At 42.2% G+C, this 23,767-nt stretch overlaps 1 protein-coding gene across 1 annotated transcript; it reads left to right on the top strand.

The window, feature by feature from the left end:
• The first annotated feature begins 6,670 nt into the window (after positions 1-6,670).
• PRDX6 (peroxiredoxin 6) lies at positions 6,671-19,977 on the top strand. Its single transcript, XM_038542503.1, has 5 exons — positions 6,671-6,868; positions 10,788-10,944; positions 15,745-15,891; positions 17,593-17,739; positions 18,996-19,977. The coding sequence occupies exons 1-5, from the start codon at positions 6,774-6,776 to the stop codon at positions 19,122-19,124; spliced, it is 675 nt and encodes a 224-aa protein (XP_038398431.1). The 5' UTR covers positions 6,671-6,773; the 3' UTR covers positions 19,125-19,977.
• Positions 19,978-23,767: the final 3,790 nt, after the last annotated feature.

The raw sequence follows: 23,767 nt of genomic DNA, 5'->3' as shown, positions 1-23,767 counted from the left end.
TTTGGAAACTATTTTTAAGTAGCCATATTTTATAAAATGTAATCACTGTTGAAAAGTTCATTTATAAACCTATTCTATTTACATGTATTTAACTCACATTTCTAAATAATTATGTTTAGATTACTCGTGAAAATTTCATGAGAAATTAGGCAAAGTTAGCCATCATCTTATTTTTCTCATTGACAACTTTTGTAATATCAAAAACATTATAGAAGCAAAGCGTCTATAAAGTTAAACATGTGGCTTCTCTCTCTCTCCTTCTGTGCTTGACATACACTAAGTAATTTATTTTTTATTATATATGTTCTTTTATTATATGTTTTATTCTTAGGTTGAATTCACAATTTTATAATCTTAAATATCTAATAGAGACAACATAAGCTCATTTCACTAGTCTTAATTTATGTAAGTGCTTATTTTTTAAGCCAGTTAAATAGAGTCCTTTTACAACTTATGACAGTATCATCCAGAGGTTGAAGAGTATCACGTACATTACATATATAAACATGAAGACACAAACAGAAATCTTATAGCTCTCATTTGAAAATTTTAGCCACGAGAGAGGTATGATAACACAAAATTCATTAGTTTATAAAAGAACAGTTGAATCCAATTGTGTTTCTGACAAATGGAACAAGTTATGGATATCTACTTAGATTGCTAAAGCTTTTTTACTAGTATTTGCACAGACTTTTAGGATTTGTATTTGCCCTCCACAGGTAATCTTATGGAGGCTGTGAACTAAACTTGGGGCAAGGAAGTTTTCATAGAAGTTTGTGTTTTCAAAAAGCTTCCCTCCCTCTTTTTTTGTATATATGGTAAGGGTCCAACTTCATTCTTTGGCATGTTGATGTCCAGTTTTTCCAACCACTTGTTGAAGGGACTGTCTTTATTCATTAAGTGTCCTTGGCCCTCTTGTCAAAGATTATTTGACCATGTATATAAGGATTTATTTCTGGGCTCTTTATTCTATTTCACTGGCCTATGAGTCTGTGTTTATGCCAGTACGACAGTGATTTGATAAATCTAGCTTTGTGATATGTCTTAAAATCAGAAAAGTGTTAGACTTCCAACTTTTGTTCTTTTCAAGCTAATTTTGAGGCTATTCAGAGTTCCTTGATATTCCATATGAATTTTAGGATGGATTTTTCTATTTCTGCAAGAAATAACTTCGGGACTTTGATAGGAATTACACTGAATCTGTAGTTTGCTTTGGGTTAGTGTTAACACCTTAATAATATTAAAATATATATAATATAATAATAATATTAAGTCTTCCAATCCATGAATATGGGAAATCTTTCCATTAATCTGTGCCTTCTTTAACTTCTTCAGGTAATGTTTCATAGTTTTCAGTGTATGTGTGTTTTAAATTTTAAACACAAAAAATTCAAGCAGTCACTCACAGGAAAATAAGTTCTCTTACTTTAACTTTGTAACCACTGAGCTATTGTCGTTTACTTCAAATCTATGATTTGAATGCAGCAATTATTAAACGCAGGAGTTGTAGACAGAAACTGTGCTGGACGATAGCTTGACCGATATCAGTTCACACTTGAAATGAATAAAGTCCACATATACGGAAAGCAGATTGTATAATGGAGAATTCTCCAAATTGACTTGTATGCGGGATACTTTTTTTTTCCTAAAGGATAAATAATTAAAATGTGCTAAGCTGGAATATATGTATACATTACTAAAAACTCTATGTGAACTGCAGCAATTGTTGACAATTTAGAACAACATCAAGATTTTTCTGGGAGGAGTATTTTATCACTAACATTCCTTAGAAGTGCCAGATTTTGTTGATAATAACATGCAGAATGCAGACTGATATTATTATTTTTTTTAATTCTCAGGAAATGCATAACTTGATTCCCTGTACCTGGGGAGGGCTTCTCTCACCACTGACCTTTAGCTCACTCTTGGCCCTGGTCCTCAAAGAGTGAGTTTGGAAGCTCGCAGGCCACTAGTTCCCAGTGTAGCTTTAGTAACTCAGTGCTTCAGTCACTAGCATCAGTCACCTGCTGCTCTGCTTCTAGAGTTCCTGCTACTCTCCACTCTTCTCTACTCTCACATGGCTTCTGCCTAACCACCTTACCTGACCATCTTTCAGCTTCTACTGCGGCTGTGAACAGGTGACGAATCTGCTGTCTTACACTCTGGTCACCAAAAGAGGATCCCATAATAAAACACTCTGTGCCAGGCTCCCTCAGGAGCTGTGAGCCAGTTTGGAGACTGACTGTTTCTGGGCCGACACCCAACCCTGAGAAATCACTGAAGGCCAGAGTGGCAGGGCCATGTGGTCAGCTTTCCTTTGGAGGGAGCCCAGGCAAGGCAGAGAGGCATTCAAAGCGGTTCCTCCCCAAACTCCCCTTCCTCCCTGTTTTCTTTCTTTCTTCTCTCTGCCAGTGCTTGTGACTTATATGCTCTCTGCTTTCTCTTTTCCTTTTCCTTCCCTCCTTCCTTCCCTCCTCCTTCCTCTCTATGACAATCCCTGTGTATATGCGGATATGGAGCTTCACAAATTTATATTTATATTCACTGCCCACACTGTGACAGTAATAAATGCTTCCCTGTAGAGCATAGGGCCTTTTATGCCTAACTAACAGTTAAGAGAATTGGTTAACTTACCTCACCAGCCTTCAAACAATTCTAAGTTGGCCTGTGGTCTTCAGTTACCCAGTTATTATAGAATGTCTCTAAATCTAATCCTTTAACCACTTATGAACAAAATTTCCCCCCCTCAAAAAAAAAATCATTATTTGTGAAACTTTCCAAACAGTCTCTTTCAGGGTAAACAGTAAACTTTCAGGGTGCTTTATTTGGGAAAATAAGTGTCAGAATTTATGACTCCAGAGCCCTGTTGAGAGTTATTCATTATTCTAGCATTTTAAAAGCTATTGTCTTGGGGCGCCTGGGTGGCTCAGGCAGTTAAGTGGCTGCCTTTGGCTCAGGTCATGATGACAGGGTCCTGAGATGGAGCACTTTAGCAGCCTCTCTCTGCTCAGTGGGGAACCTGCTTCTTCTTCTGCCCTTCCCCCCACTTGTTCTCTCTCTCTCTCTCTCTCTCTCTCTCTTTCTCTCTAATAAATAAAAGTCTTTTTAAAATATATTTAAAAGCTGTTGTCTTCATTTTCACTCCCACATTGGTTTCTTTCCAGATTGCAGATGTCCTGTAGTAGATACAATAGGGAGGAGTGACCGCATTACAAGATAAAGAACAGTGGAGAGATTAGCAGCCCCTCTCATGCAGCAGGTGGGCAGCACTGTTTCCTGTGCACCAGGCTTCTTTCCATTTTTATTTCTGAAAAGATAATCAGATTTAACAAGAAAACTTATTAAGAATTGCTTTTAAAAACCTAATCTCACCTTCCTAACATTTATTTCAAGTTCTATGTATCTCCTCCCACACACATAAGAACTTTTCCCTAGCTACAATTATAACTAGGGACACACTGCTATTTTATCCCTAGCTGTAGGCAGACAAACTTCCTTGTTGTGGCTGCAGAAGGTAGATAATCTTTCTCCAACACTTTTTGTAATCTAGCCCACCATGTCTGATGGGTCACAAATATTTATCAGTAAAATGTGGCAAAGCCTTTAGGAGTTCACAACCCCGTGAGAAAATCAGAGAGACACATAATGCAGTTTGTCTTCCAAAAGGCCTTTGCCGATCCCTTCACCTTTTCCTCCAGTCTGTCCAAAGTGGTAAAGAAAGAAGAGCCTATCAATCGGACAGGAGTCATAGCCCTCTGAAAATCCCAGCAATTCCTTCCTTCCTGTCGCCGAGGAGTTACTTCTAAGAACTTCAAGATTCTCCCCAACCCTGCCAGCTGCCAGAAAACATTTATTCCCCCTGATATCAGAGCCTCTACTATCATTACTCTACAAAGTAAATCACTCCTGTAGCCTGGTCTCCCTTTCCCACATTCCGATCTCTCCCAGGAATGCCTTCCTTGCCCCTCCTCCTCTTCTCCTTTCCCTTGGCACTTCTTGGTAGCCCTCAGGAAAAGAGCTCTAATGTCTTCCTTCTGGAATGGACTCAGTCCACGGAGCACCTACTTTCAGTGTAGTAGAGGCTAGGCTAACTCCCTATGAGGGCCAAGCAGGACAGACAGTGTTCTTTCAACTTTGCACATTAAAGATAAGGGAATATTCTTTACTTTGATAAAGAAATATGCTCTTATTCCTCCTTGAAACATATGGTCCTTGGTCAACCTTTCATTTTCACAATTTTGACCGAGATAGGGATACATTAGGATAGGATACATTTTCCTCCTAATTCTACTCTAAGAAAAATAATAGTGCTAGCGTGGGATTAAAGTGACAACAGACACTACTGTGTCAGTAAGTGGTGAGAGACCTTCTGAATAACTGGGAACATGTGCACTCTTAGAAGGCTACTCTCCAGCCACTGTTCACCCACATGTAACAGGGGCCTAGTGTTTCTGATTTTCCAGGAGACAGAAATCCAGATATTTTTGTAAAGACCCCTGTTCTTCGAATGTTTTCAGCTAATTCAAAAGAACTTAAAATGTTGCAGAGCCTAAAGCAAATAGGCATGCAGGGTGCAAAAGACTGCCAGTGTGCAGTTTCTGGCTCTGCAAATATTAAGAGGAATTTATCTGATTATATCTGCTTAATTTACAACAGAGAGTTCCATAACTATGCTTTTTTTTTTTTAGAGAGATCAATAGTCTGCTTCTGTATTCATTCCCCATATTTGTGGTATATGTGTTTTCTACCTCATCTCCATGGCATTAAAAATGGTGTATTAAAGTCAGATTACCCTCTTTTCCATCCTCTCTTTCTCCGTCCCCTGTGAAAGGAGTTAAGACATAGTGCTTTTAAAACCAAAGCTTGAAGTCAAATTAGTTTAGGTATTAAATTACAGTAGCTTTATAGAGTTCTCTAGAGTGGCTAGAAATTTTACCAGTAATCTTACTGTAAATCCTTGTTTAGGGGGGAACTGAGTAAATATGGTTAGTGTGCACATACACACACACACACACACACACACACCACAGCACTATGACAAAAACAAATCACAGTATGTGAGTCACTTCTCTTAACACTACCATGTGCCTTCCTTGAGCCTAAGAAGCTCCATGCAGAGGATTTTCCCACTTCTGAACTCCAACCAATTAGCACCCTCCCCCATCAGCATTTACTCTATATTTTTATCAAAACTGCATGTACATCTGTCTTCCCTGTAAGAGCAGGGACTGCAGCTTATCACTGTATCACCAGGCTGGAACAGTGCCTCGCACACAACTGGCAAAGCAAGACGTATTGCATGAGCCAGTATCATCATTCAAATAATAGCTACCATTTCCAGAGCACTTACTATATGCTAAGTAGTATACCTACATTATCCTAGAGGCTTTCCCAGACCAGACCATCCAACCCAAAGCAGCACCCCAGACACCCTCTAGCACGGAAACTTATTTTATTTCTCTAAAGAGGATTCACTGCTATTTAATATATTCTTGTTTAATTATGTCTCCCCTACTAGAATGAAAACACCAAGAGAACAGTCATTTTGTTTGCCTCATGCTTGGCACATAGCAAATAAATGAATCTAAACCTCCCACCTCCTTGGGTAGCAAAGTCGACTTGCACACAGCAGATCCCAATAAATATGTTTTAAAATGTATATGGGGGGGGGGGCACCTGGGTGGCTCAGCAGGTTAAGCAGATGCTTTGAGTTCAGATCCTGATCTGAGGTCCCAGGATGGAGACTGATGTGGGGCTCCCTGCTCAGCGGGGAGTCTGCTTCTCCCTCTGCTTCTGCCCATCCCCTTGACCTGCTCCTTCTCTCTCTGTCTCTCTCTCAAGTGAATAAATAAAATCTTTCTAAAAAATAAAATGTATATGCAGATTTCAGGGGCAGCTGGGTGGCTCAGTCCCCTGAGCAACCAACACCTGGTTTCCCCTTAGGTCAGGATCTCATGGGTTGTGGCATAGAGCCCCTCCTGGGGCTCATGCTCAGTGAGGAGTCCGTTTCACATTCTCTCTCCTTTTCCCTCTGCCCCTCCCCCCTCTAACAAATAAATAAATCTTTTTAAAAACGTATGTGTAGATTTCAGGATAATTGTGTTGAATAGTTTGTGCTCATAATGCTGGGAAAGGGGAGCAAAATATAAGTTTAGTTCACATTCCCCCAAGCATGGACTGACATAGGTGCTGGAATTTTTGCTGCAATATGAAAGCCACTTCCTCTGACATAAGGTCCCCACCACGTCAGGGTCTTGCCACATCCTCCGATACAGAGTTCATGACGGCTAGGGTGGCTAGGGCGGTCAGGATTCCAGAAGCTCACACTTCAAAAGAGGTGAGTGGAGGGTCAGGCGACCAAGCGTGAGTGTACAGGATTTCCGCGGATTCGTCATCCCCCCACCCGGCTTCTCCACCTCGGGGCTCCCCTTCTGCTGCTCCACTCCGGGGCCCGAGGTCACTGAGCCCCACGTCACGTGAGTGCAGACGCGCGCCGGCGCCCACAGGGTCTGGCAGGTTCGAGGCAGCAAACGAGTGCCCAGAGCTCACCCAGCCGTGCCCCGCGGGCCGGTCGCCACCGTCCCTCCCACCCGCTCGGACCGCAGCTCGGTGCCCCGCCCCCGCCAGGCCCCGCCCCCGCCAGGCCCCGCCCCCGCCAGGCCCCGCCCCCTCCGTGCGCGGCCTCACTCGGCGGCGGGCAGCTGCGCCGCCAGAGCCGGGAAGGTGGTTGCTGCTGCTGCGCCTCCTCGTCTTCCCGCGTCACCGCTGCCGCCATGCCCGGAGGTCTCCTTCTCGGGGACGAGGCTCCCAACTTCGAGGCCAATACTACCATCGGCCGCATCCGTTTCCACGACTACCTGGGAGACTCGTAAGTGGCCACCTCGCAGCCCTGCGCTGCCCTCGGGTGACGCCGGGCCTCGGAGGTGCCTTCCCTGTTCCTCCTCCCTTCCGTCCTCCTTCCCGCTCGCCGCCCGCCTCCTCCCCGCACCGGTTCCTGCACGTGCCTCCGGCCGAGTGGCCCCCGCCCCGCGGCGAACGAGCGCTGCACCCTCCCCCCCCCGCCGCCGGCGGCCCCCGCGTGGCTGAGCTGGCTCCTCGGCGGGAAAGGGGGAGGGGAACGAATTGGGCTCCCGCGGGTCCCGGCCCCCGAGGCGGTGCGGGGGGCTGCCTGCCGCCCTCTCTCGGCCTGGCCCGCGGAGGCCCAGCGGGGCCAGGGCCGGGCGGCATCAGCGGTCACTTCCCGGGATTCGTGCCCAGCGCGGCACCTCCCTCCCTCCTCCCTCCGTTCTGGAATTTGCTCCCTGGGGAAGGTGGGGGACTGAGGCCAGAGTCTGAGGTCACTGCTGCTGGCTGGAGGTGTCCGATGGCCCAGCGGGTTATCGGAAGGTCCTGCTCGCTGCAGTGGCATTTGCAGGCTTCTGCTCCCTGCAGTGGCATTTGCAGGCTTCTGGGCACAAAACGGACAGTTTAAAGCCACCAGCAGCCAAATAATAACCGGCTGAGAGACTTCTTGTCCAGAGCCTCCTCCAGTGGCTGGCATAGGATTTGATAACAGCTCCGGGAGGAACCAAGAACACTGTGTATGTAGGTGTGTCCTTCATTCCAGAACTTGCAACATTTTGAGGGAAGGGCTTTCTGAGGTTGCTCAGTTGCCGTGGCGGTGGCGGGTCCTCGCCGCGGCGGGCGGGCCTGCAGGCTATCCCGTGCACTGGGACGCTCCTACCTCCCGGCTTTTGAGACCCTTTTGTTCCTCAGTGGTGTGCCCCTCTCCTCTTCCTCCCCCTTCTGCCTTGCTTCCAGCACGTGGCCTTGCTGGTAATAGCCAAATCTGGCCTGGGAGTCACACCATTATGACTAGGAGTGAATTGATGTTGCCCTGGGTTTTATATTTTACAGCTCCTGAATCAGGCTTTTTAAGTTGCTTAGTTTTAATCTGAAACATCCCAGATATGTCTCATTATATTATGGTTCTGGAGTTGCAGCAGCCCCACCACACTGGTTTCTCTCTTTTTTTTTTTTTTTTTTTTTGATTATTGAGGTACAGTTGACTTACAGTGTATATTAGTTTCAGGTGTACAACAGATTAATTAGACGATTCTATACATTATTCAGTGCTCATCGCAGTAAGTGTAGTCACTATCTGTCACCATACATTACAGTTTTATTGGCTGTATTCTCCATGCTTTACTTTTCATCTCCATGATTTATATATTTTATAACTGCAAGTTTGTGCCTCTTAGTCCCCTTCTCCCCCCACTTGCTCTGGCAACCGTGGTTTTCTGTATTTATGAGTCTGTTCCTGGCTTTTCGTGTGTTCAATTTGCACCGTGATGTAGTAACACTTAACAATTCTTCCATGATTTGTTACCCTTTTTATTTAGTGTCCAGGTGTATGTGTATATAGACAGAGAAAGAGAAGTTTATGAGATTAATCAATGACTGGACAGGGCTATGCAGAGAACCTGGGAGAGATTCTTACATTTTAGGCCTGCATATCCCCTTACAATCCTTTAATTCCATTGTCCAGCCACTGATTAAGGGAAAAGCCAAGCTTTGTGAAAGAGAAGATTAGGCTACAAAAAAAAAAAAAAAAAAAAGATGAGAAATGGAACATTCAGACTGTAAAGGCAGGAAATAACCTCAGAAGTACAGATTGTGTCCAATATCATAATCTAGGTATTAGTATTTTTCCAAAAGTCCATGGGATTTTCAGAGTATGTTCCTTCCCATTCCCATCGATAGCCCTCACCCGGAAATAACAAAATCTTACCAGAACTCTTAGATTGTATAAAGTATTAACATAAGTATATTTACTATAGCAATAATTATAAATGCTGTCACTATTTAAGCTAACCCTAATTTGGGGGGGTTTCTGTTGTTGTTTATTGGCCCCTAGATCTATCTCAATTTCATGAAAAGTGGTACCTTCTCAGGGAACCACCAGTAGGAAGATGAGAAAAATACCTGCATCTGTAACAAGTAGTATAACAAGTCAGCCTCAGATCAGGCATGGGGTAGTATTCCCTACCCTACCCCAAGAAGAAGTTGGAGCTCTTTATATAATAATAGATGGATTTTGCCTAATATAGTTTTTTCCAACTCTGTTCTGTGGGTTATCTCAATTCGGATGCCAGTTTTTGATCCAGGTGTTTTTTTGGAGGAAAAAAATAAAATAATTTCAGACATTACAGGTATCTACTACCTCTGACAATTGGAAACAACTAAGGGGTTGGGTGCTGCATTTGATGACTTTAATCAGCTTTATCACTGTTTTTGTATGATTGTGGTAGAAGCAGCTTCTTTACCCTACGTTTTCACCCCAAAAAAGGTGTTTTCTTGGGATTTTCTGGGGGTTAGTGAGTGAGGACCCTTCCCTTAAAGGAGGAAACTTTTTGTCTTTTGGAAATAAGGAAGGAAATGGGATAATGTAATTAAACTACTCTTTAGGAGCACAATAGGGAGACTTAGAGGGGAATAGTAAGACATTCTCAGAGTTACCCTATTCCTAGCCACATGGCAAACTGGAGTTTGGCTTCTGAGGGAGGCAGGATGTGAAGTGGCTTAAACTTAGTTCCTTAGCATGATTCAGCAAAACATTCTTGACACACAATGGAAAGAGTATGTCTAATGCTGATAATTCATCAATCCTGTAACGACACAGGAAGAAATGTCCTATTTATTTTTTTCTCATCTTCTGCAGACTTTCTCTTAAGTCTCATCTGACCCTTAAGCAGATCGTTTGCCATAGAACCTAAGGCCTAGATTTTACGTAAACCTAGGTTACTTCTTTCAAAAGATGTATGTCCCTCTTATTGCATAAAAAAGTAAGCATACTACAATCCTCCAGAATCTTAAAAATATTACCTCTCTCTTCACAGGCTTGCCCAGGTCCCTCTATCATTCTTGTGGGAAGGCTTTTCCTTTCCTGAAGTCTGGGAGTCCAAGTTGATGTCCCAGTATGCCCGACTCCAAACAAATGCCTGACTGGGAAGGAGGAACCCTTGTTTCTGCTTTTGTAACTTGGCAAACTTTGAGAGATCAGCTTGGCATCTAGGCTAGGTTTAGTAATCTACTAGTTTAGGATCCTGGTTTAATGTAAGTCAACAGGGGTTATGGCAAACCGAGTGTTAAGTTTTCCTTTTCAGTCAGAAGAGTAGTTTCTATTGCAGAGGAGAAGAAAATAGTAGTCCAGAAGTTCTGGTGACTTCGATTGAAATGTGCTTAAAATCTATGCACAGTGTTGCCTTAGGCAATGATGATTTAGATACTAGAATTTATGTAAGAGTCTGTAGTTGTAACAATCTATTGTAGGCTGTCAGTTTTCCGCCCACTTGATCTTAAAGCAAGAAGCAAGACTGCAAATGAAGAGACAGGTAAAACTGTTTAAGTGCAGTTGTTTTGTCAGGTTATAAGGATTGTGTGTCCTGTTTGGCAAGCTAGGTCAGTAAAGTCCATTTACAAAAGTTTTTATATCCATTCACTACAAAGAAGCCAAGTGTCAACTTTAATTTTACATATAAATAGGGGATAGAAGCCTATTTATTTCAGATTACATAACCTGCTTATTTTCGCAGTCAGGCATTTGTTTGGAGTGGGGCATATTGGGACATTCATTGTTGAAGCTGAATATCAGGGTCTCTATGCCTAGAAAGAAAATAGAAGTGAGTAAGAAAGAAAAGTAATTGTCCTCATAAGCATTCATTTTTGACCTAGGATTTGTGATTTCTTGTTCTGCATGATGGTAATAACCTCTCCAATCATTTGTGACTTCCTTTCCTTTGTTTCAGATGGGGCATTCTCTTCTCTCACCCTCGAGATTTTACCCCTGTGTGTACCACAGAGCTTGGCAGAGCTGCAAAGCTGGCACCAGAATTTGCCAAGAAGAATGTTAAGATGATTGCCCTTTCAGTGGACAGTGTTGAAGACCATCTTGCCTGGAGCAAGGTATAGTACCAATTGGCATGTGCTTTGAGGTTATAGATCAAGTTATAAATTACATAGAGTAGCTTGGTTTGGGTTTTGTTTTTTTTTTATTTTTTTATTTAAATTCAATTTAGTTGTATTATTAGTTTCAGGGATAGAATTTAGTGATTTATCAGTTGCATGTAACACCCAGTGCTCATCACATCAAGTGCCCTCCTTAATGCCCTTCATCCAGTTAAGTGCATGCCTGATCCACCTCCCACTAGCAACCCTCAGTTTGTTCCCTAGAGTTAAGAGTCTCTTATGCTTTGTCTCCCTTTCTGTTTTCATCTTATTTTTACTTCCTTTCCCCTATGTTCATCTGTTTTGTTCCTTAAATTCCACATGAGTGAAATCATATGGTATTTTTTTTCTGACTGGCCTATTTCACTCAGCATAATACCTTCTAGTTCCATCCACTTCTAGTTGCCAATCTTACAAATGGCAAGATTTCATTCTTTTTGATGGCTGAGTGATATACTCCATTGTATATATTACACCACATCTTCTTTATCCATTTATGGACATGTTGATGGACATCTGGGCTCTTTCATAGTTTGGGTATTGTGGACATTGCTGCTATGAACATTAGGGTGCAGGTACCCCTTCAAATCACTGTTTGTATCCTTTGGATAAATACCCAGTAGTGCAATTGCTGGGTCATAGGGTAGTTCTAGTTTTAACTTTTTGAGGAACCTCCATACTGTTTTCCAGAGTGGCTACACCAGTTTGCATTCCCACCAACAGTGTAAGATTGGTTCCGCTTTCTCTGCATCCTTGCCAACATCTGTTTCCTGAGTTGTTAACTTTTATAGAGTAGCTTGTTTTTTGAGGTAAAGGTACAAGTAACCTCAGTTTCAAACTTCACCAATTATCTGAAAATCTGACTTGGACTGTATTGTGAACTCCTCCTTGCTAAACGCAGTGTTCAGTTCTCAGCCCTAATCTTTCTTGGCCTACTAGCAGCCTTCAACCCACTGATCACTGTATATTCTGAAACATTTTACCCTCTTGGCTTCCAGACACCACATCTCTAACTATTCCTGCTTATCCTTAGACTGAGCCCCATCATTTTCCAACTCCTGATTTATGCTGACGTTGCCCTGGATGCATTTCATAGATGCCTTCTCTTTTTATCTACACCCTCCCCCTTGTTGAGCTCATCCACTCACTTCTAAATGCTGTGATGCCCAAATTTCATCTGCAGGCCAGACTCCGCTAGCTTCCAGACTGATAGAACCAGTCCCAGCTCAGCCTCTCCCTGGGATGTCCTGTCATCTCACACTTGATATATCTAACACTGGGTTCCTTTTCATAACCTTTTTCATCTTAGCTAATGGACACTGCATTTTCATAGTTGCTCAGGCAAAAAGCCAGACGTCTTCCTTAATTCCTCTGGTTTTTCCATGTCCATGTCTGATTCATCAGGAAACTTGGTCTACCCTACCTTTAAAATTATCCAGAATCCTTTTCCCCAGATATCTTTGTGGCTTGCCCTCACCTCTTTCTGGTCTTGACTCAAATGACTCCTCCTGAAAGCCTTCCATGGCCTCCTTATCTAAGATTATAACTCCCCTCCATACTGCCTAGCCCCCTTTGATTGTCTCCTTAGCACTTGTCACCATCTAAAAGAAAATGCTCTGCACATTGCCAGTTTCTTTTGTTCATTTATCCACACCCACCAGAGTGGACGCTCAGTAGGGCAGATTACCTTTCTGTGCACTGCTAGACAATATTTGGCACCCAGTACATTCTAGGCAGTCGGTCTATACATGTTGAATGCATGGCCTAAAGGAATTGCCTGCTTTCAACAAAAGGATTGACTTGGACAATAAATGTGGTGGTTGAGGCTTAACTCCGGAACATTCTGATGACTTTGCTACAACATGCCACTAAATAATGCTGATAGGTAAGTTTCGAGGGACACTTAGGCATTATAGCAAGCACTCCGCATACAACTGGATAAAAGACGTGGTCCTGACTTGTGAGTTGGCACCTGGAGCTGTATCCCTTGGCCATCTCATGCTAATTAATTCTGTGTCTGAGATTAGAAGAATGATATATAGGAGAAAAGAGAAGGGCATTGCTCTTTCTTGGGGTGGGGTTTTTTTTTCATTCCTTACTTCTGGCTATGACTAATGGCTACATTTCTACAGCGTTCTCTCAGACCATTTCTCATTCATTCCTGGGAGCAGCCCTTTACAGGAGGCGTAGTTCTTGTTCTCATGTACATAGATGAGAATACCTTCTCCTCCCACCGAGTCAGAGGGACTTGCTCAGGATTGTCCTGCTGGAAAATGATCGCAGTCAGAACTTTATACCAATGCTATTTGTGATACTAAATGCTTTAGGGTAGGCATTAGCCAGATTTAGGACAGAATAAAGCCAAAGTATGTGGTTCTTTGGCATTCTTGGATGTAACGTAATGCCCATCAGGAAGTGGCAGTGTTGACCATCATTATGGTATAGCAGTCATTAAAACTAGAAATCACCAAAGGAAGAGCATATCACCTATCATGTGACACCCCTTAAAGTACAGCAGTGTGCCCAGCTTCATTTTTAGCTGGTGAACTTCTGCCTTAGAATTTTCACAACTGCAATTGCATTCAATAGGAAACAGGTCCCAACTATCAGAAGCAGTGGCCAAACTTTGACATTCAGCTGGTTAAATAGGAAACTTTAGGGTGCCTCTAGCATGAAGCCATTGTGATTACTTTTCAGTTGTGATGACTTGACAGGGAGCCAGTGATAAGAGAAGGGAAATTGAGATAATAAAATTAAGGAACAGGTTAAAATGCCTTCTTATCCATTTCAAAGTTCATCGATACCTGTCATGTCTGTTGAGAAATTAGATTCTATAACTACCATGACATCAGCCTGTTTTACTTTTAAGACTCCACATAATACATAGACCTTATTCCAACTTTTTTTAAAGATTTATTTATTTATTCATTCATTCATTCATTCATTCATAAGAGACAGAGAGAGGCAGAGACACAGACACAGGCAAAGGGAGAAGCAGGCCTCCTTCAATTACAAAACAACTTAGGGTGTTCATTTATTCATTTATTCAAATGTATTCAAAATACCTTCAATTACAAAACAACTTAGGGTGTTCATTTATTCATTTATTCATAGGAGCCCTATGCGGCACTCTATTCTGGGACTCCAGGATCACACTCTGGGCCGAAGGCAGGTGCTAAACTGCTGAGCCACCCAGGAATCCCCCCTTATTCCAACTTTAAATCCTCTTTTCTGCTACTTCTTAAAATTCCACCAAGCTAAGTTACTCACTCTCTTCCCAATTACTTACATGCAGACTTGTCTACATGTTTCATTAATACTGCTCCCCTTACCTGTAAAAATCTGATCCATTCTTCAAGTCCCCAGGTAGATATCTTCCCTGAAGTCATAACAAACTGGGCAGACCTACAAATTGGGGACATTAGTATTCTTTAGCATTGACAGTCTACCATTTAAATATTAGAGTCTTGCATTTGCTGCTATTTCATAGGGGAATCATCTTAACCAAAGTAGAAGTTTCTTTGAAGGCAAGAAGTGGGGATCCCTGGGTGGCGCAGCTGTTTGGCGCCTGCCTTTGGCCCAGGGCAGGATCCTGGAGACCCGGGATCGAGTCCCACGTCGGGCTCCTGGTGCATGGAGCCTGCTTCTCCCTCTGCCTGTGTCTCTGCCTCTCTCTCTCTGTGTGACTAATAATAAATAAATAAATAAATAAATAAATAAATAATAATAAATAAATAAATAAATAAATAAAACCACTGCATGAACTAGGACTCTTGAAAAGCTGTATTATCTGTGAAAAGGTGTAGTGGCAAAAAATTTCAAAAAAAAAAAAAAAAATGAAGGCAAGAAGTGTGCCTGACTCCTCATCCACATGTACTTGCTCTAGTGTTTACCCCACTTTAAGTGCTAGATCAATGCTTGATCGAATAATTAAGCTAGATCCCCCGCTGCCGCCCCCCCCACTCCCCGCAAAGGCTTCGAGGGATAGGAAAAGAAGTGAATGAGTGAAGTTTACTAGGAATAAGGAAGAAAATACATTACTGTCTTTCAGTTGAGACCTGAAATGCTTTATGTTCTGTGTGGATTTCACCCTCGTGTACATTTACCTCTGCCTTTCACCCATAAAAAATTTACATTTTACTGTCCTTAAAGTATATATTCAGCTCTCCATTCTTGGGTTTGTTTTAAGCGTTATGATTTTTTTTTTTCATTTCTTAATAATCTTCCTTAATTTTATTATCTTAACTTCCCTTCTCTTGTCACTGGCTCCCTATCAAGTCATTGCCTTACAGTAGCATAATGTTTGGGTCAGGGTATTTAGAGTGTAGGCACTAGATCTATAGAATTATCTTTGCATGTGGCATTATTTCTAGATGTGATGGACTTAATGAACCCATTATTTCTGATGGTATTTACTTGTTGTGTACCAGAGGTACCTTGTATTAGGATCTAACTACAGTATTTGACTTTTAAAGCTGCTTGCTTTCTTGCTACTTAAAGTAGTAAAAGCGTGCCAAATTTTAAGAGAACTGGACATGAAAAGGGTCTATGGTTATAACCTAAGGACTCTACCATACTGTTCTGTCAAGACTGATTGGAATGAGGGGTGTTCATTTATTCATTTCCTTACTCAGATTGCTTAGAGAAAATTATGATTGTGGTCCTCTTTCCTGTCTTACAAGACAATAGCTGTTAACTGATTGAATTTAGAAGATGTGTTTGGTTTAGAATTATTTTTTCTCTTTCACCTGCATTCAGGATATCAATGCCTACAATGGGCAGGAGCCCACAGAAACATTACCTTTCCCCATCATTGATGATAAGAATCGGGACCTTGCCATCCTGTTAGGCATGCTGGACCCGGCAGAGAAGGACGAAAAGGGCATGCCTGTGACAGCTCGTGTGGTGAGTCATAGAAATCCGTTATGTAGTCCTCAGGACCGGCCAGGTGCTATGTCTAACTGAGTGCTTGCACCAACTCCAGGAAATAAGGAAATACGTTCAATTACAAAACAACTATATTAATGGCAATATCACTGATCATCTGTACTGCTAATGAAAGTAAAATCTTCAGCTAAATTTTTTAATTGCTGAATTTGACACCTTGGAAATCTACATAAAATAAATAAGTAGTTATTGTAAGATGTCATCTGAAAGTGAAGAATCTTTTCTCCAGCTCTCCTGACAGCCCTCTCTTTAAAGGGGTGGGCCATACCGTTCTCCATAAGGCAGCTCTGGTTTGGAATTCCTGTTTGTTCTGTCCGTATCACTAGAGAAGAAACAAGGCCTCATCTGCAAAAATGTATAACTATTTGAGGGACCGGTATCAACTCCCATTAGTATATTTTTTAAGATAATCATCCCTAGTTAACCTTGTACCTTCCTGAAGACTTTCCTGGATTTCATTTTCATAACAGTTTTTCTTACTGAAACAGCCAGAACCAATAGAATTCCCTTCTAAGTTTAGAAAAATAACAGGGAACATGCCTGGCTGGCTCAGTCAGTAGAGCATGTATGTGACTCTTGATCCCAGGGTTGTAAGTTCTAGCCCCACGTTGGGTGTAGAGATATTTAAAAATAAAAAATATATCTTAAAAAAAGAACAATAACAGTATAGATTCTATTTACCTTTTACTTGTCCTTAAAGTATATATTCAACTCTCCATTCTTGGGTTTAAGTTTTGTGGGGTTTTTTTTTCATTTCTTAATAATGTTCCTTAATTTTATTATCTTAACTTCCTTTTTCTTGTCACTGGTTACCTATCCAGTCACTGCCTTACAGTAGCATAACGTCTGGGTCAGCCACCCAGATTAATAGTTTGATGTATTCTAGATGTTGAGGGAGGCCGGGAGGGGTGTTTTGGTAGTTTTTGTTTTTAACACCCTTGAACATTTCTAATGACTGAAGAGCTTTCAAAGAGGATTTAATGGGATCCCTGGGTGGCGCAGCGGTTTGGCGCCTGCCTTTGGCCCAGGGTGCGATCCTGGAGACCCGGGATCGAGTCCCACGTCGGGCTCCCGGTGCATGGAGCCTGCTTCTCCCTCTGCCTATGTCTCTGCCTCTCTCTCTCTCTCTCTCTCTCTCTGTGACTATCATAAATAAATAAAAAAATAAAATAAATAAAATAAAAATTTTTTAAAAAGGATTTATTTATTTTTTTTTTAATTTTTTATTTATTTATGATAGTCACACAGAGAGAGAGAGAGAGAGAGAGAGAGAGAGGCAGAGACACAGGCAGAGGGAGAAGCAGGCTCCATGCACCGGGAGCCCGACGTGGGACTCAATCCCGGGTCTCCAGGATCACGCCCTAGGCCAAAGGCAGGCGCCAAACCGCTGCGCCACCCAGGGATCCCAAAAAAGAGGATTTAATATCAAAAACACTTAAAGAGGGGCCCCTGGGTGCTCAGTGGTTGGGCGTCTGCCTTTGGCTCGTGAACCCGGGGTCCGAGGATTGAGTCCCATATCGGGGTGCTTGAAGAGACCCTGCTTCTCTTTCTGTCTGTGTCTCTGCCTCTCTGTGTCGCTCATGAATAAACAAAATCTTAAAAAAAAAAAAAAAAGGCACTTAAAGAATTCCTCTATTTATACATCTGTGTGCTTTGCAGGTGTTTATTTTTGGTCCTGATAAGAAACTGAAGCTGTCTATCCTCTACCCAGCGACCACTGGCCGGAACTTTGATGAGATTCTCCGAGTAATTACCTCCCTCCAGCTGACGGCAGAGAAGAGGGTTGCCACCCCAGTTGATTGGAAGGTAAAGTTGTTAAAAGGGCAGATACCCAACTTGCCTTGCAAGGCCTAAGGGCCCGGTCTCTAAATGGCTGTCCTCGGAGTCTTTGTTACATGGGGCTTTATGTCTGGCATGCACACACAGGCAGGCTTTTCCTGCCTGGCTAAGTTTCAGATTGGCTGTGAGGCCACTGTCAAGATCTTCAACACCTTTTATATATAATACAAGTCCCTATATTGCTTTCTAACTTGTAGGTCATTTGATCAAATTAATTGGTGAGAACGATTCCGTTTCCTAATAAAAGATTTTTTTTTTTAAACCTTCAACCCTTTTAAAAACTAGGAAAATAATGGCAAAATATTTACGGCTAAACTTAGATTGGCCGCTTAAGTCATGGCTAGAAAACCACATGGTGTATTAATGTCATGGAACATTTCATTTCTGGTAAGCTTCATTCAGTCCTTTAAACTCAAGTCAGATTCTTAGAATCATGTTCATAAACATTTAATCTCTAGGATTTCTGCAAAAGGAAAGACAGGACATCACAAAAAATGTCGCTACATTTTTAAACACATGCTAATCTGAATGCCAGGTTGTGTTGGTTTTGTTTTTCCTGACCAGCAAATCATTTAAATTCTGTGTCCATCCACTGAATATGTATTTATTGAGCCCAGGCAGTGGGCACTGGGATAGAGCAGTGAAAAATATCCATATAAATGTAAATAGAAATCCCTGCCCTCATAGAGCTTACAGTCCACTGGGTGGAGACACACAGCAAGTTTCCAGTGCATTAGGTGACATTGAACATGACAGAATAATCAAGCAGAGGTGGAAAGAACCAGAACACGGGTGGGAGGGTTGGTTTTATAATTGGCTGTCAAGGAAGGCCTTTTCTGAAGGGACTTTTGGGAAGGACACGAAGAAAGCAAGGGACCAAGTCATGCATATTTGTGAGAGAGGTGCACTGCAGGCAAAAGGAACAGCTAAAGAAAGTGAGCTTGGTGGGTTTGAGAAACAGAAGAAAAGCCAGTGTGCCTGCAAGAGAAGGAGCAGGAAGTGGGGCAGCCGGAAGGACTTAGAATTAAACCTTTGCAGGTGTTTAATGCCAAGCCATCACTGGGTTTAAAATCAGATGATTTCTTGTTAAGATGGGAAAGTAGTTCCCTCAGGAAAGTGTCAGAGATCAAAACAAAGTTCCTCAGAGGGGGAGAGTAAACCAATCCAGAGTTGTTCTCATTTCACTTTACTTGAATTTCAGTATTCTCCATGTCTTTCAATAGGATGGAGACAGCGTGATGGTTCTTCCCACCATCCCTGAAGATGAAGCCAAAAAACTCTTCCCTAAAGGAGTCTTCACCAAAGAGCTCCCATCTGGCAAGAAGTACCTCCGCTACACACCCCAGCCTTAGTCTCTCCGAGGAGTCGGTGCTGGAGCTGTTGGCGTAGCTCAGTGAGCCAGAGGATCCGGGCTGCCAGTCATGTTCTCCTACAACTGTTCCGTCAAAACATCCTGGGGTGATCACAGCTAAGGCCTTTAGGTTGCTCTACTACTGGCTTATTAAATGAAAATGGCACTAAAAATTTCTTGGGATCCTTTACTCTGTGCCTTCACCAGCATTCAACTCTGTTCATATACCTTAGCATTCTCCACTGACTCTCTTTGAAATATAGTCTGTATGAGAGGCTCTGATCTTGGATCTTTACAAGATTTGGGATCATTGAGGTAGTATGGTTGGAAAAGCCTGCTTTGTTCCATCGTAGAATGACTATCCATTTTTTTAGCTGTTCTAATCAAATCCAGAACTTGGGGTACAGATTCCTCTGTGATGAGTATTTAAGATGTTCTTCACTCTTCAGTGTTTGGATCACAGCAGGGGCAAAAAAAACCTTTCGGTTCTATACTTTTTCAATAGATAAGTGAGATGAACAGGGGGAAGGATCTTTAAATACTGTGCTATAAAGAAAAATCTTTCAGTAAATTTCTACCAAAAGAAGGAGGCTATAGGAAAGGCTCCACTTGCCTGCCAGGGAGGTGTACCAGAAGGTGTGAGCAATATGACAGTGCCATGTGCCTTTCATACAAAGTATTTCCATATGTTGGTCTGCTCTGCAATGATGGACACAAGCAAGGGCACACCTTCGAGAGAAAGGAGATGATGATGGAAACTTTTTTATAGAACTATTCTTGCAGTGAGGGGGTGAGTCCTTTTTCTGATTCTTGCTTTTGGGGGATCAGCAAATAAATTCTTTGTTAAAACTGGACCAGAGAATTCTGTTGTCACGTTTTGAAGTACTAGTTTAGACTCTCCTGCACGGCAGAGGTCTGCTGGAATTGGCATTGGTACTTACTTTTCTCCAAAGGCAGATACATAAAATTTCATATAATGAAAATGGAAGAGCAACTGATGAACAAGTGATTTCACCACATCTCTTGGCCCGCTTTGGTCCTTCCTATTATTTCCCTGGGTCCTTGTGTTTGTGACTCCTGTATAAAGAGCTCTCCTAACATATTACTTTAATTGCATTACTAGGCTTAAGAATATGAATCTTGAGGAAAATAGTACATCTGTGCTTTTCTGGAAAGATACTAAAGACTGAGAACTCATGGTCTCTCAGACTTTTATTAGACTGTGCTAATATATCCTGGGTTTAGAAAGAAGTATATACAATATATACTATACCTGGTATAGTCTCTTGTATGTAGCCCTTTATATTTGCATTGAATATAATAATGTAAAACATGATGCCCAGTGCCAGGTGTTAGACAAGTCATTAAGTCTTCAGTTTCCTTGAATTCTCCACATGTAAAATTCAAGTGACACCAGGAAGGTTGAAAATGGAGTAAAAATCAAAGTTACCCAATATCCTGAAAAATGCTGGTGTGAAAGACAAGCGGACTGGTGCCCTGCTCTTGCCTCTTCAAGTCACAGTATATTTTGCCCTTAAAGAACTAATACCTGGTCCTCTAGAGTATATCTCCTAATATCCTAATCCTTGGATCCCTGGTCTCCTGTCCCCTCCCCAGCTATTAGATTCCTCTAATAGCTGTTCTCTTCTCTTCCCTTGGCTATTTGATTCTGCTAGTCCTTGTTTCTTGGAAAGGCTGGCTTCAACTTTTCTTTCATGGTGACAGTTCAAAGTCTAAATCTCCAACATTAATTATCCAGACCTGAGTGTTGGTCTTTACTGACCGATGGAACATGTGCCATTGAATATCCAAATTCAAAATCAAGTTGGTCAACTTTCCACCCAGTAAATCTCCTGCCCCCCCGCCCCCATTGCTCCCTCAGGCACCCAAACCTTGGTGTTTTGTTTGGCCCTCTCTATCTGTATATATGATATAAAGACAATGAAAAAGCTCAAAGGAAAAAGGGGCCATGTACCCCCCAAGCGGAGTTCTGGCTGTCACCACACAGCCATGAGACTTTGTGAAAGTATTGTTTTCCAAATATAAAGTAGTAGTAGTAGTATACTTAGGATCACAAGTATATCTTTAATACACTAGTGGGCATGGAAAGTAGAGCCTCCCTATCAAGAGCTGCTGCTGTCAATTTTCATGGGAGAACAGAATAAATTGCATCCTGCATTCAAAGATTTATCAATTGGAAGTGAATATATGACCATTGTGACTATGGGAGAAGCATAAGGAATCTGAGAGGTAGTCTGTGGACTTCGGTGGAAATATACCACTTCTACGATTCTCCAAGTGGTGAACCTGTGGCTCCTGTGTGCTTTTGTCACAAGTCTGATCTCACTTCTAACCTGCACCCTAAGTGTAGGAATCTTCATCGTGATGCTCAGCAAAGGGGAAGGAGCCAGAATGGTGTATCTAAATGACCAAGTCAAAATGCCAATTGGGTGCAACGAAGTGGCTGGTATAGTTGTTTACTCCCTCTGACTCCACCTCTTTAGGGCAATGCAAATTGAAGAAACAACTTTAATTTTAGCTTAAAGAGTGTGTTAAATAGATAAAAGGTTATTACCACTTTCTTGGCAGTACCTGGCTCACAAATAGACAAGTGTGATTCAATTCTTGGGAATGAGGATCTTTAGAGTTTCTAGAAGAATTCTATCTCCTGTCAGCAGTTGGAGGCCTTTTTTTGTTTTTTGTTTTGTCTTGCACAAAACATAAATCACGAATTGGTCCTGGCAGCATCTGATAACCTGGGAATGGGGAACCATAGAATGAGGCTGTAAAGGTCAACAGCGAAGTGGAGAGAAAAAGCTCTGAACCTTCATCATCCTAGTCCACCAATTGTGAGCCTGTGCTACCTCTTGACTTACGGAGTATATAAAATAATAAATTTCCTTAAGATTTAAGCCTTTTGAGTTGGGTTTAGGCCAAAAGCATCCTAACTGATATATATGGAATGAAGTAGTGTCCTCTAGTTCTTTCAGATACTTGGTGATGTGCCTCCTAAGCAAGACTAGTGCAGACTAGGGTATCTCAAGTTTCAATATTCAAATTCCACGAGGAGTGTTACCTACCCCCAGAGACTGACTCTGTAGTTGGCCAGATGTTCTTCATTTGTAATACCCAGGTGATTATGAGGCAGAGTCGAACAGATATTGCAGTTGTTACCCAATATTCATTTACCCCTTATTTTCGCTAAAAAACACCCAGATTGTATCCAGGTGGCAAAGTGAAGCGCCAGTTAAAATTCATCTTAAGGTGATAGGATTGGGCACTCATAGTGCTGGCCCTCTTGAGGTCCATTCCTAAATAAAAGGCAAAACCTCATGAAGAGAAAAACCCCTTGCCCTCCTAAAAAGCCAATAGGTTTCCCAGAGGTACAGATGTCAGTTTGCCAGCCTGAGACTCAAAGTCACAGGCCAAGGGTCAGGGAAGAGGCTGCAGCCTCCCTCCACGATAACTTCCGCAAGCAGCTGCACCTGCCCTCCTCTGCCTATTTCCAACATTTTGTTACCCTAAGAAAAATGAAGCCTCAGGCGCCTGGGTGGCTCAGTCTATTAAGGGTCTGCCCTCAGCTCAGGTCATGATCCCTGGGGTCGAGCCCCACATGGGGCTCCCTGCTGAGCTTCTCCCTCCCCCTCTGCCCACTGCTCCTACTCCCCCTGCTTGTGCTGTGTCAAATACATAAATTAAATATTTTTTTAAAAAAGGCAGAAGAAAAATGAAGACCTTAAAAGAATAAGTCAAGTGGATGAAAGGTACAGCATAGGGAATATGGTCACTGGTACTATAATAGCATCATGTGGTGACAGAAGGTAGCTACACTTGGGGTGAGCACAGCATAAGGTTTAGAGAAACTGAATCACTATGTTGTACACCTGAAACTAACAGCATTGTGTGTCAACTCACATAATTTTTTAAAAAGGAAAATGAAGCATATGTAATGGGGAACAGAAGGCTAGCTGAGGACAAAGCACAAGCTCACACCCCACAAACAACTTCCACCCCCCAACCCTCCCCTGCCAGGTGCGCTATGTGTGATATTTCTCCAGAAATTCCAATTGTCTTCCTGTTAATGTCTTGCTAGAGGGAAAAACAACCTTAACTTGACAATAGCAAGGCCTCCAGTATCCTGTGAGTCCTCTTTAACAGATGAAAATCCTTTTGAAGCCTCCCTTTTCCTTACGCCCTCCAACTACCAAGTATATAATCAGCCACCCCTCACAACCCTGGGGCAGCAGGTCTTTCTGCCCACAGGTCCTGTCCCCAGTCTTTAATAAAACCATCATTTTGCACCAAAGACGTCTTAACAATTCTTTCTTAGTCCTATTCTCAGGACCCAACCCCACCAAACCTCACCTATATTCCAAAACTACTTCATACGTGGTTCAGTCACAGTGGTCAGATTCCTGTATGTACAGCCACATCCAATATTTTTTGGCATGCTGGTGATCGCAGTCCAAACTGCCCTGTTATGCTAGGTGTCCAGAAGTTTCTCATAAATAGGTAGGCCTGACTTTTCCCCTTACCTTTTCTTCTATTCTTACCTCTATTATGGTTTTCCGTAGAGAACCAAATATCCTTTCAAAATCTTGTTGAAATGAAAAGGGATAATGGATTCCAAATAATAAACCATCA

This window comes from Canis lupus, chromosome 7, assembly GCF_011100685.1.
Source record: "Canis lupus familiaris isolate Mischka breed German Shepherd chromosome 7, alternate assembly UU_Cfam_GSD_1.0, whole genome shotgun sequence".
Classification (NCBI taxonomy): Eukaryota; Metazoa; Chordata; class Mammalia; order Carnivora; family Canidae; genus Canis; species Canis lupus.
This window is presented reverse-complemented; position numbering and strand designations above follow the sequence as displayed.